The sequence below is a fragment of the Cebus imitator genome, unplaced genomic scaffold (assembly GCF_001604975.1).
Source record: "Cebus imitator isolate Cc_AM_T3 unplaced genomic scaffold, Cebus_imitator-1.0 Scaffold628, whole genome shotgun sequence".
NCBI classification, from domain to species: domain Eukaryota; kingdom Metazoa; phylum Chordata; class Mammalia; order Primates; family Cebidae; genus Cebus; species Cebus imitator.
The window spans coordinates 597,929-611,198 of record NW_016107943.1 but is presented as its reverse complement, the minus strand read 5'-3'; the positions used below and the strand labels follow the sequence as shown (position 1 = coordinate 611,198).

Here is a 13,270-nt window from a genome sequence, read left to right as displayed (position 1 = left end):
GTTTGGGGTTTATAAGGGTTCTTGAATCTGAAGTTTGATGTCTCTCAGTTTTGTTTTAAAAACGTTTTTATAATATGTTTTGTATTCTTTCATTGTTGTTGTTTTACCCAAGTCCTGCCTTAGGATCTATCTTTCAATTTTGTAAGGTTTTTGATAATTATCTCTTAAACTATTGCTTATGTTTCATTTTCTTTCTCCTCTCCTGGGACATAAATTTCCTCTATTAGATATTCTTACAAAATCTGTGTCTCAACTTTTGTATTTTTATTATTTTGTCTCTCTGCATCATTCTGGATTTTTTCTTCTAACTTGTATTCATTCACCAATTCTTTTTTCAGCTATGCCTGTCCTGTCAAATCTGTCCATCAAACTCCTAATTTCAATCATGCTAATTTTCAGTTCTAGTATTTCCTTTAAAAAAATTTTAATTGCCACAAAAAACTGTACATACTTATGGCATATATGGAGATATTTCGATACAGTAATGATTAGATCAGGGAAATTAGCATATTCTTCAACTCAAACATTTATCATTTGTGTTGGGAACATTCAGTATCCTCTATTTGGAAATATATATTATTGTTAACTATAGTTATCCTACAGTGTTAAAGAATGCTAGAACTTACTCCTCCCATCTTTTTTCATTTTGAATATAATTTTCAATTCTTTGCCAAATTTCTTGTAATTTTTTTTTTAGAAGTTTGTCTCTGAAAACTCCAATATCTAGAGGTCCCTACAGATGTTTAAATAGAAGTTTCTGCTGGTGTTCAATCATGCCTCTTTGTGTGGCTTCTTTTTATTGTGTGTTCTACAGTGTACCTGCAAAACTATTTATAGATTTATTTTGATGCCTAGTTTTCTACTGCTATGTAACAATATTACCACAAATCTAGTGTCTTAAGAACAACACACATTTGTTATCTCACAGGTTCTGTGGGTCAGCAGTCCAAGCACAGACTAGCTGACTTCTTTGTTTCCTGGTCTCAAAAGGCTGCAATTAAGGTGTTAGCCAGGGCTGAGGTCTCAGCTAAGGCTCCAGGCAAGCAGGATTCACTTCCAAAACAACACAGTTGTTGGCAATCTTCAGTTCCTAGCACATTACTGGAACAAGGATCTGTTTTCTTGTTGACTACTGGCCAGAGGCCACCCTTAGTTTCTGGCCATGAGGCCGTCTCCAAAGGCTGGTTTACAGCATGGCAGTTGCTTCTTCAAAGTCAACAAGGAGTCTCTTAATAAGATGGATATTAGAATTTGGTGTAATCATGTCCATCTCATCATCTTCATGGTAGTCTATGGATTAGAATCAAGTCATAAGAGTCTCCCTCCACACAAGGAATACCAAGGGACAGGGATTATAGTGGCCACTTTAGCGTCTGCCACACCTAGGATGTTAATTTGTTCCTGAAAAGCAAATGTAGATTTGCTTCTGCCATGCATCTGGGAGCTCTAAAAATCTTAGGTAACCTCAGTCAAATTTCAGAGACTGAGGGTATTTGAAGCTGGGCTGCCATCTCTTTGAAGGCCTGCTTACCTCTGGACCATTGTTACTCCTAATGAGTAGTCATTTGGGATCCTCACTCCAAGTAAGGGAAAGGGTTTGCCAGTGCAGGTCCCTCTTCCTTGTCCCATAAGGTTACCAAAATGGCCGTTCAACATCTCAGCAATCACTTACCACTTACAGAATTGGCCAAGACAGGGGAAAACAGCTCCCCTACCAAAGTTTCTGTTTCCTTAGGAACTCTTCATTGTTGCCAGCTCAGGTGTTTTTAATTAATTTATTTTTAGTTTGCCTTTTTATTTTAGAGATGGGGTCTCCCTATATTGCTGTTGCTGTTCTCAAACTCCTGGGATCAAGTGATCCCCTCGCCTTGGCCTCCCAAAGTGCTGGGATTAAAGGTGTCAGCCACCACACCCAGCCCAGATGTTTTAAAATTTTTGTTCAGCTGCCAGCTTTTCTCGATGTTCTCAGAGAAGATCTAGGACAAATTTCTTGGTCCATCATTATCATAAATGAAAGCCTTTATTTTTATTTATTGTAGAGATGGGATCTCCCTATACTGCCCAGGCTAGTCTTCAACTCCTGGCCTCAAGCGATTCTCCTGCCTTTGCTTCCCAAACTACTGGATTACAGGTGTGAGCCATTGTGCTCAGCCTACTTTTTTATGTCCAGCCTTTGGAGAGGGCCACATGGCAAGAAATTAAGGGTGGTTTCTAGCCAGCTGGCAGAACCCCCCCATCCCACGCCTTGGCAGGTAGCCTCCAATGGGCCCCCAGCCCCACCATGTGGCGTGGACCAGGAATCACATGAGCTTTGGCAGCAAGAAAACAGATTCTTGTTCCAAAGGTTTGCTAGGAACTGAATACTGCCAACAACATTGTTATCGTGGAAGTGAACCCTGCTTCAGCGGGGCCTCAGCTGTGATCTCAGCTCTGAACACATCTGAAACACAGATGTGTTTCAACATAATCAAACCTAAAGCAAAACAAAGAAAAAAGATTAGAGATTACTAATTATATTGAATATTTCTATTTCTGGCACTTCCCATAATTTGGAAAATACAGTATTATTAAATACTGCCTTTTTTTTGCTTTTTTTTTTTTTTTTTTGAGATGGTGTCTCACTCTATAGCCCAGGCTGGAGTGCAGTGGCACGATCTTGGTTCATTGCAACCTCTGCCTCCCGGGTACCGGTTCAAGCAATGCTCCTGCCTGAGCCTCTGGAGTAGCTGCGATTACAGGAATGCGTCACCATGCCCAGCTACTTTTTGTATTTTTAGTAGAGATGGGGTTTTACCATGTTGGCCAGGCTGGTCTTGAACTCCTGACCTCGTGATCTGCCTGCCTCGACCTCCCAAAGTGCTGGGATTACAGGCGTAAGCCACCACACCTGGCCAAATACTGCATTTTTATGGCTAAAACGTGAATCTAGAAATTAGCATGGATTTAGGAAATGTTTTAGATCAGTCGATATTTTACTAATATCCCCATATAAAAGTCTTAAATATTGAGTATTCCTACAAATTATACACAGTATTGAATTGCTCAAGACTGCACTGCCAAATAAAAACAACACAGATTAAACTAGCAAACTGTAGTTGTCCATGGTGCTATGATATAAAGTTAGAATATTTGAAGGACATTAACATGTACTTCATTTCAAAAGGAAAGCCTGAAATTGATGAAAACTTCAATAGATAGTCCATCCCTACCTTTAAAATACACTGATTTTGGAGGATATTATATAAATTTGGCAGCCTTTTATTCTTACGTAAATAAAGCATCAGGCTTTATTTTTAAAGATCTGTAACTACTGGATATACTTTTAAAATAAACAGGCTCATGCCTGTAATCCCAGCACTTTGGGAGGCCGAGGCAGGAGGTTCACCTGAATCCAAGATTTTGAGATCAAGCTGCGCAAAGTAGTGAGACCTCATCTCTACAAAAAAATAACTAAACATTAGCCAGCATGGTGGCGTGAGCCTGTAGTCCTATCTCCTCAGGAAGCTGAGGTGCGAGAATCACTAGTCTGGGCAGTTGAGGCTACAATGTGCAGAGATCAAGTCACTGCAATCTAGGATAGGCGACAGATATCTTGTATCAAAAAAGGAGGAATACCTAAGAGAATAAAATATGCCTACTTGTTTCAGGAATAAATTAAAAAAATATAACCTATCAACTACCTTTAGTGGAGACCACTAGCTGTAGCTACCTCAATTCTGTACTTTTTTCCCACAACTTTTCCTGGGCACATGACTACATGGAACGAAAGCTGTATTTTGCATCCTTCCTTGCAATTTACAAGTGGGGCATTATGACTAAGTCCGGCCAATGACATTTAAAGAGAAGTGCTGGGTACAACTTCTGGGAAATTTCTTTAGACAGGGGATGAAACTTTCTCACTGCCCTCCTTCTTGCTGGCCAGAGAGCTTTGTGAGGGCTAGAGCTTCACCAGCAACCTTGGATCATGGGTTGAATGCCAAATGCTGAGGCTGGTAGAGTAACACAGCAATCTTGAAATACTTACCTCTGGAATTTTCATGTTAGAGGAAAAAAAAAATTTTTTTTTTTAAGCCTCTAGCATTTAGGATTTTAGTTTTATGCTGCTGAACCTAATCTTAAGTGATGATACACTTTTCAATTGCTGGCATATTATTCCTTTATTAGAAATTGTAAATGAGAAATTATATCAATACCTGAGGACCAAACTACAACAGAATATTCCATAGGCTCAAGATTTTGAGACATTCTGGAAAGAGTTTTCTGCAAGGTATATTCTTTCCGTGGCATGGCAACATCATCGTTCTTTAAAAAAGTGACTGGACAGACATCATTTCCACCATCACCAATATAAACAATTTGTGTATAATTCACTCCCTGTTGTAGCTGTTTATCTAAAAATTCTATCAAAACTGCCTTTTTGCAAAGATTCTTAGGGCATCGATTGCAAGAATGAGTATGATAATTTTCCACAGTGAGATGACCATTGCTATTAAAAGCTGCTGGATTTGTAAACACTTTATCAAACACGTCATGAAAACCGGCAGCTTCTAAAACCCAATCTATGAAGACCGAATTCGAATCTGAAATAATGATGCAATCAAATTTATCCTTATTCCTTCTTATAAAGTTGAAGAGTTCCACCATCCCTGGAGTGAAAGGCATTGATATCACTGCTCTTTTCATTTCATGTTCTCTTACACCTTTATCTCCCAAATACTTAAAGACTCTGCCCATAAATTCTGTCCAAAATCCTTTTTGATAAGAATCACTTAGTTCAGTAGGAAGCTTTTTGTTTGGAGCACATTGTACAATCCAGGTGTCACTATTGTCATCTATGATTGTATTGTCAAAGTCAAAAACCAGCAAAATTTTCATGGTTCCGGAAGATTTGGATTACCCTGAAAAACAAGAAATATTATTCCCTAAACATGCTCTGTTTATGTGTCTAGCTAAAATATTTATTTAACAAACATAACTAAATGTTAATCTGCTAAAACAAGGAATATAAACAAAGTGATTAAGTATTAAGACCACTACCTAACTAATTTTCCCTAAGAAGCAAAATTCATATTTGAGTACAAAATACATAAAAAGGACACTCATAGTATTATCGTGTTCCTGGGGGAATGTTTCTTATAGAAGTTATAAGACAGAAAAAAATGCATTCTTATTTTCATTAAATCATCAATCACAATCACACTTATTAGATTAAAATATTTACAATAATCCTTATATTAAATAACAGGTCATGTATAACAGACTATGTACTAAACAAAATTCTGAACAAATTTAACATAACATGAAATCCTGCAAGATGTAAAATAACTTTTTTAAAAAAGATATTTACTAACCAAAATAAGCAATGAGGAAAGGATTCCCTATTTAATAAATGGTGCTAGAAGAACTGGCTAGCCATATGCAGATAATTCAAACTGGACCCCTTCCTTATACCATATACAAAAATGAACTTCAGATGGATTAAACACTTAAGGGTAAAACCCAAAACTATAAAGGCCCTAGAAGAAACTAGGCAATACCATTCAGCACACAGTCATGGGCAAAGATTTCATGACAAAGATGCCAAAAGCAAAAATTGACAAATGCTATCTAATTAAAAAAAAGAGCTTCTGCACAGCAAAAGAAACTATCAACAGAGTAAACAGACAACCTAGAAAATGGGAGAAAATTTTTGCAATCTATCCATCTGACAAAGGTCTAATATCCAGCAAATATTATAAAGTTGAAAAGTTTCACCATCCCTGGAGTCAAAGGCATTGATGTCACCACTGTTTTAATTTTACCTACTCTTTCGCCTTTATCTCCCAAATATTTAAAGACTCTGCCCTTAAAATCTGTCCAAAATCCTTTTTGATAAGAATCATGTAGTTCTGGTGGGGTGCGGTGCCTCACCCCTGTAATCCCAGCACTTTGGGAGGCCAAGCCAGGCAGATCACAAGGTCAGAAGTTCAAGACCAGCCTAGCCAACATGGTGAAACCCTGTCTATACTAAAGATACAAAAAATTAGCTGGGTGCAGTGGTGGGCACCTGCAATCCCAGCTACTCAGGAGGCTGAGGCAGAAGAATCACTTGAACCCAGGAGACAGAGGTTGCAGTGAGCCAAGATCACGCCATTGCACTCCAGCCTGACAGGGCAAGGCTCCGTCTCAAATTAAAAAAAAAAAAAGAATCATGTAGTTTCTTGTTAAGGAACTTAAACAAATTTACAAGAAAAAAAACAGCCCCATTAAGAAGTGGGCAAAGGACATAGACAATTCTGGAAAGAAGACAATACATGCGGCCAACAAATATATGAAAAAAAAGGTCAACATCACTGGTCATTAGAGAAGTGCAAATTAAAATCACAGTGAGATACCATCTCATACCAGTCAGGATGGCTATTATTAAAAAGCTAAAATACAACAGACGCTGGCAATGTTGTGGAGAAAAAGGAATGCTTTTATACCATTAGTACGAGTGTAAATTAGTTCAGCCATTGTGGGAGACAGTGTGACGATTTCTCAAAGACCTAGAGGCAGAAATATCACTTGACCCAGCAAGCCAATTACTTGGTATATACCCAAAAGAATATAAATCATTCTATTATAAAGATACACACATACATATGTTCATTGCAGCACTGTTCACAATAGCAAAGACATAGAATCAACCTAAATGCCCATCAATGATAGACTGGATAAAGAAAATGTGGTACTTATACACCATGCAGCTATACTATGCAGGAATACTATGCAGCTATAAAAAGGAATGAGATGATGTCCTTCACAGGGACACGGATGGAGCTGGAAGCCACTATCCTCAGCAAACTAATGCAGGAACCAAAAAACAAACAAAGAAACAAAAAACCACTACATGTTCTCACTTATAAGTGGGAGCTGAATCATAAGAACAAATGGAAGGGAACAACACACACTGGGGCCTGTTGGAGGCTGGGTAGTGGGAGGAGGCAGAGCATCATTTAGAACAGCTAGTGGATGCTGGGCTTAATACCTAGGTGATGTGATGATCTGTGCAGCAAACCGTCACGGCACATGCTTTCCTATGTAACAGATCTACACATCCTGCACATGTACCCCTGAATTTAAAAGCAGGAAATAAAAACATTATATAAGGTATTTAGCTTAAAATCAGTTTCTAAATGCCAATATTATAATTAAATGATTGTTGACACTCTATATGATATTCTAAACAAATCACCTGAGAACTGGAGGCCAATTTAATTCTTCCAAAATAGAAGTAACTTGGTTAAGAGTTTTCACATGTTTATTTATATCTGCTCTAGATAGTTTAGCTCTAGGGTGCTAAATAATTTGAATACACCTGAGTAATCATACTGTTTATGGTGTGACAATTACTTGTGTCTCTGTTTTCATTAGAAGACAATGAAGGTGATTAATGATAAATCTCAAGAGAAAAGGAAAGAATAAGCTGGTCAACTGACGGTAAGAATAAAAATCATTTATTAAAAAAACTATATCGAATATCCAGAAAAGGATATAATTAATGTGTATAAACAGATACTAATTTTGAGAGTCACTATATGCCAGGCACTGGCCTAAAAACTTTACAATATCATATCATTTAATTGTCACAAACCTATTAAGTAGGAATAATTATTATCCTCATCTTAAACTGGATCTGAAAGTGATTAGGTGTTAGTAAAGTGCCAGAGCTGGAATCTTAGACACAGGCTGACTTGATTCCAAACTTCATGCTTTTAAGTATCAAATTATAGTGCTAAAAAATAGAATATTTAATGACTACTCATTAGTTTAAAAATAAAATACTAAGTAGGTCACTTTGGCAGAAAGGTATTTAATTACATAAAAACATTCATTAGTTTCAAAGTACACGCTAACCATAACACCACCTCTGTGATCCACTTTACAACCATTTTGCGGTTTCTGCAAGAAATCCTAAAAAGGCATAGAACCTCACCAATAAGAAAAAGATCAATTAAAAATGAAAAACATGGCATTTAACCACACATATTCTCCAGTTTATAACCCAGTAGTGAAGACAGAATAGAGCTCTTGATCATGTAAGTATTCTGAATCACTAAGTATTCTGTGTCTCTTAATTTAGCATACCTAGAGAATAATTAGCCTACAGGGGCATCACCTGTTGTGTGCATGTGGCTCGTACATAATATTTTGTTACTCTGGATCCTTTTATCACTAAATGCCTAATCCAGGTGCTTCTGACTCTTGAGATTTAAATATAAAATTCACTTTCCCACAGAAACAGTGAAATAAATAAGGCAAAATTGACAATCACATTAGTACTGTAACGAGGCACATTTTAAATTAAACATGCTTTCTGAGAATTCTGAATTTATAATTAAAACAAATTTCAAATGTAACTCACTGCTGTTTAAAAACTGCCTCAAGCCTAAACTTAATTAGCCATAAATTACTGAAATTCCTGAACTATTAGCCTCAAAATAGCAGGAGACTGAGGTAACATAGTTCCCCTGCTGATGTGAAAATGCACTCTAAAAAATTTCACATCTTTTTTTTTTTTTTTTTTTTTTAAAGATGGGGTTTCACCTTGATGGCCAGGCTGGTCTTGAACTCCTGACCTCAGGTGATCCACCCACCTCGGCCTCCCAAAGCGCTAGGATTACAGACGTGAGCCACCGCGCCCGGCATATCTTTTTCTATTAGTCTTTTCTCACCACTCAATATAAACCTTTATAAAAATACTTACCCAAATTAGTATTTCCAAGACAATCTTACTTCAGCATTGGAATTAGGACAAACAGTCACAAGAATCTTCAATTTTAAACACCAGCCAGTTGTTTTCAAACATTACTCCCATTCTATATACAGGAAACAGAGTCTTCTGGTTTGCAGCAAAAGAATGGAAACTTCTTAACTCCTAAAATTAATAAAAGTATTTCAAAAGCTTTAACATTTGTGTTTTGTAATTATGTTGTCTTTCCTTATATCAGAAAATCATCTCTTGGCAATACGATAAACAAAGTTTTGATTAAACAAAATACGAAATGTTATGTGAAAATAAGTTTTTGTCCAGTGGATAAAATCAAAATGTTAAGCTGATTGAGATTTTCAGAGTCCACTTTTTCTTTTTACTTAATACTAGAGGAATTCCACATTCTATTGTCAATAGACATTCAGAAATTTAGTGCTGTACTTAAAATGTCTCCAAAAATTAAGGATATGCACAAAGATTTAGTTTTAAGAATGCAAATCTATTTTGAAACCAATTTGTTAAAATTCCAAAAAGTTAACTGTTCTCTTCAAAAGCACAATCTGTATCTATTTGGCAAGTCTGCAATGTTTCCATAATGTAACAATATCCTATGTACTTTACACAAAAATTAAAATTAGAAACCACACAGACATCCAAGAATTGGGAATTAATAAGAGATGCATGTGATAGCATATAACAGAATATCCAGCCAGTCAAAGCTACGGTTTTCAGTTCAAATTAATAAGCAAGTCACAAAATAGTGTGTACAGTATAATCCTGTTTTTGTTTTAGAAAATGTTTACTTGTGCAGTGGGATGGTTATGGTTGGTTCAACCATAGTTCACTATTTCTACATTAATTTTGTAATAAAATTTTTTTCCTTCTCAGAATAATTTAAACTCTGTTTCAGATCAGAGTGCATATGTTACCTTCTTAAATGCACAGCAAAGAAAAAAGAGTGGTGGGTATAGGAGACATAACTAGATTGAGTTGGTTGTGACAATCCACAGGTTGGAGCTGGAATCTCGAGTTTGAAGTCAAATGATATCAAATTATACCTGACCACCATGTCAAATCGGCAAGTAATTGACATCAAATCATGAGATTCAATACTTTTTACAACCAATTTTGTTAAAATTCCAGAGAATTTTTGTTGGAAGACAATTCTCTCTGTGTCTCTGGTGGTTCTGCATGTCTTACAAGCAAGGCACTCACTGACTGCCCTTTGCCCTAGACTATTGTCTCAAGGATGTTTGTACGGGGGACAGCCTTGAAAAACATATTTTTTTGTCCAAATGATAAAGATTTGGGTTCCCTAAGCTCAGGTCTCCTTTCCTGTAATTCAACACATTCTACATCTAGGTGACTTCTTGCCCACTTTACATCATCCTGTGGGAACTGGGAGTTGAGGGAACTCAGGCAAAATTGCTGATAGTCTGGCTACCACTGGGAGTAATTCATCCCTGAAATGAATAGGGATGAATGTGTCTTCCGTGAAACTGTGTTAGCTAAGTCAGCTTGCAAACAGTAAAATCTCTGATTCTTCCCAGCTCTTAACACCTTTTAAGCTATGCTTCCAAAAACCTACTAGCGCTGTATGTGCACAAACTAATTTCTGTCTACAATATTTTAATTATTGCATACTTACCAGCATTATTATGTGGAAACATCTGATCGAAAACCTGAAGAAAAATAACAAGACTATGTGTTAGAACTTTCGTTGTTAAAATCGTTTTGTTCTTTCATTTTGAGAGACTCCAATTTGGCGCATAACGTGTACATGTCAGAGCCAACTTGTTAGTGATTAAGTTATCTGTACATCAATGCGTTAGAAAAGGATCTTTTGAAACCAAGCAAGCAGCTACTCCTAACACATATCCGTGGTCATGTATTTACCAAGAAATTTAAATATCTCAAAGGTCCTAACATGAATGTTCTAAACATATCATTAAGTTTTAATATTCCTATTTAAAAAAAAAACAGCCCCATCTAGTCCTGACCGTGCCTCAGAAACCAAAGGATTTTAAAACAGCGTTATGTCAACGAATCTGCGGGTTTTTATAGAGAAGGGAGGGCTTTGCCCCTCACATTCCACCCGCAAGGAGATGTGCGGGCTCACACACCTGCCGGCTCCACCCCGAGGGCAGGCATGAGACCCAGTTGGGGGTCTTCCCTCGTGGGGCGCGCACCAGGTGGGGATGGGAGTAGCAGGCAGGGCGGGGGCCCGGGGATTTCTCACTGACCCAGGCCCGCCGTCTGCAGCCGCCCCGGCGCCCGTGACGCTCCTGCGGGTTCAGTCCTTTGGCCTGGCCCCGCGCCTGCCCGCTAGGCCGCCCCACTCACAACCCGCTCTTGGGCGCAGGCGCCTCTCTACTCTAGCGGGACTGCCAGCTACAGCACCTTCCTTGTTCCTCCGGGAAGGCTGCCGTCACTTCCGGCGGCGTTGCCGAGCAACCGCGTGGTTCGAGAAACACTCCGCTGGCTGGAGTCGGCGGCGTATGGCTGCGTCGGAGTCACTTTTCCAGATTTGGGAGCACCATGGGTACCTCGTCCGAGATACTGGTACGGTTCGGACGGCGCTGTGGACAATCGAAGGAAAGCACAGGTGAGCGAAACTGACCCATTCAGGGACAGGGATTGTTTCTGGACCCCCGGCAGGGAGAGGTGAGGATGCCGAATGAGGACTTCAGTTGCCTATTGAAATGAACTTCAACAAGTCGAAAGCATCTTCAATAAGCATCTTTGGGCTCTGTGGAAGTTAGGTCGTCTTGCCCTTAGGTGAATGAGTGGAGGAGAGAAACAGGGAGTGGACGTGGGAGAATGTTTGCAAAAATAGGGGTGGAGAAAAGAGGAAATCAGAGACACCCACAACCCCCATCCCCGCCGCCGCACCCCCATCCCCGCCGCCGCACCCCCATCCCCGCCGCCGCACCCCCATCCCCTCCGCTGCACCCCCCATCTCCTCCGCTGCACCCCACACCGGCCCCCATCACTCCCTCTGCCCCACGCTGACCTGAAACCGCGCAGTTGCAGCTCTGAGAGTCTGGGCTTTGTTAAATTTACCGCACGCTTAAAGTTTGTTATTCACTGATTCTGTTGAAATATCTCTCGGAAATATAAGCGACCTCTTTAGAGTCTTGGCTCTGCTGCAAGCCTGCTGATTGGTGTTTACTAAAAGTCTCTGAAGGAAATATCTCCATTTCCTCCTCTCTGAAGTAAAGATCTCTAAGTTAAATGCTTTCATAGAGTTAAAAAATAAAACTCAGACGACATAAAGTACTGTAATTCAGATGACCTATTATAACAATTTGATTTTGGAATAGAAATAGACTTCTAAAGAACTCTATCAATTCTAACTACGACTGTTTCTTAAGTCTGTAAATTAGCAATTTAATGTTGTCATGGTAACAACTAGACCTTTGGCAATTTGAAGTATCTTCATGTCATTGCCCAAGCTTCTGAAGCAATAGTGCCGCAGGGTGAGAGCCAGCCATTTCTTCACTACTGGATATTTATGCAGTGAAGGTTTTATGAGGTTAGGCAGCGGACTTTTGCATGTAAAAGGAGAGAGACAGTACTAATATGGCAGGTATTGAAAAAGCACAATTACTCCCACACATTCACTTTCCTGCATATGCATTTCTGCATTACCTGATTTAGATTTACCTAATAGTTGTTAAATAATGTTTGTGGCAGCTGGCTCAAAAGCTTCCATCTGAGTCTCATTGCTAAATTTTAATCTCCACTTGGAGGGGAAGGTTAAGTAGGAGAGGGGTTCAAAGATGGGTACAGCTATTTGTAAAACAAATAATTTATAAAGATTTAGTGGGGTGACATCAGCCAGAATGGTGAAATAGGATCTATGCCTGCAATCCTCTCCTCCATAAAATCAACAAGAACAGTGGCAAAAATCATCAATATCAGCTTTTTCAGAACTCTGGAAATTAACCAAAGGTTTGCAACAATCTGGGGAGTATTTACTAAAGGAAAATAGCTGAATTTTTGTAACAACAGCAAGGTTTTTGGCATTTTAACTTGCCATAGTCCTATACTTTTCTCCCAGTGCCATGGCAGCCTAGATAACCACAGCAATCACAGTGAAAAATAGTGACTTAGCAACTTGTAGAGGGTACAAAACAGAATTTGAGCCACTTCAAAGCCAGATAACTGTTATTATTTGACATGACTGATAGTTCCTTGGAAAATCTCACTCATGAGGCTTATTATTATTTGGTCTGACTTCAAGCTTACCAAGTATGTTTGTCGAATGATCAGTGGCAATTTTAACTATCACAGCTACCTGAGACATTGCGGTAGTTTGAATGTGTCCTCTAAAAAGCATGTGTGGGAACTTAATCCCCAATATAATAATGTTGGGAGGAAGGGACTAATGAGAGGTGATTAGGTCGTGAGGGCAGAGTAAAGGGATTAATGCCATTATCTTGGGATTGGGTTCATTATAAATGTGGGAAGTTAGGCCTCCCCCCTCCCCCTCCCCCTCCCCTTCCCCTCTCCTTCCCCTCCCCTTCCCCCCTC

The 13,270-nt window shown here is 38.9% G+C and overlaps 2 protein-coding genes across 7 annotated transcripts in view; one reads left to right on the top strand and one right to left on the bottom strand.

The window, feature by feature from the left end:
• Nucleotides 1–4,131: 4,131 nt before the first annotated feature.
• On the bottom strand, nucleotides 4,132–11,133 carry PHOSPHO2 (phosphatase, orphan 2). 4 transcript variants are annotated; one of them, XM_017517343.2, is made up of 4 exons: nucleotides 10,978–11,133; nucleotides 10,383–10,416; nucleotides 8,729–8,899; nucleotides 4,132–4,898 (listed from the first exon to the last, which is right to left on the bottom strand). In XM_017517343.2, the coding sequence occupies exon 4, from the start codon at nucleotides 4,873–4,875 to the stop codon at nucleotides 4,150–4,152; it is 726 nt and encodes a 241-aa protein (XP_017372832.1). In that variant the 5' UTR covers nucleotides 4,876–4,898; nucleotides 8,729–8,899; nucleotides 10,383–10,416; nucleotides 10,978–11,133; the 3' UTR covers nucleotides 4,132–4,149. The 4 variants fall into 4 exon arrangements, with proteins under 4 accessions (XP_017372832.1, XP_017372833.1, XP_037590420.1 ...); XM_017517344.2 differs by having other exon boundaries at nucleotides 10,858–11,131; XM_037734492.1 differs by lacking the exon at nucleotides 10,383–10,416 and having other exon boundaries at nucleotides 10,858–11,124.
• Nucleotides 11,134–11,151: 18 nt separating this feature from the next.
• CCDC173 (coiled-coil domain containing 173) overlaps nucleotides 11,152–13,270 on the top strand; it is a 44,061-nt gene continuing 41,942 nt past the window's right edge. For 2 of the 3 annotated variants that reach the window (XM_017517340.2, XM_017517342.2), the window contains exon 1: nucleotides 11,262–11,339. Coding sequence is in view for 1 of the 3 variants with exons in the window: in XM_017517341.2 (XP_017372830.1) it covers nucleotides 11,273–11,339 (67 nt within the window). In the remaining 2 variants the exon portion in view is untranslated. Of the gene's footprint in view, nucleotides 11,340–13,270 lie in introns of all 3 variants that reach the window. The other variant, XM_017517341.2, reaches the window with a different exon arrangement.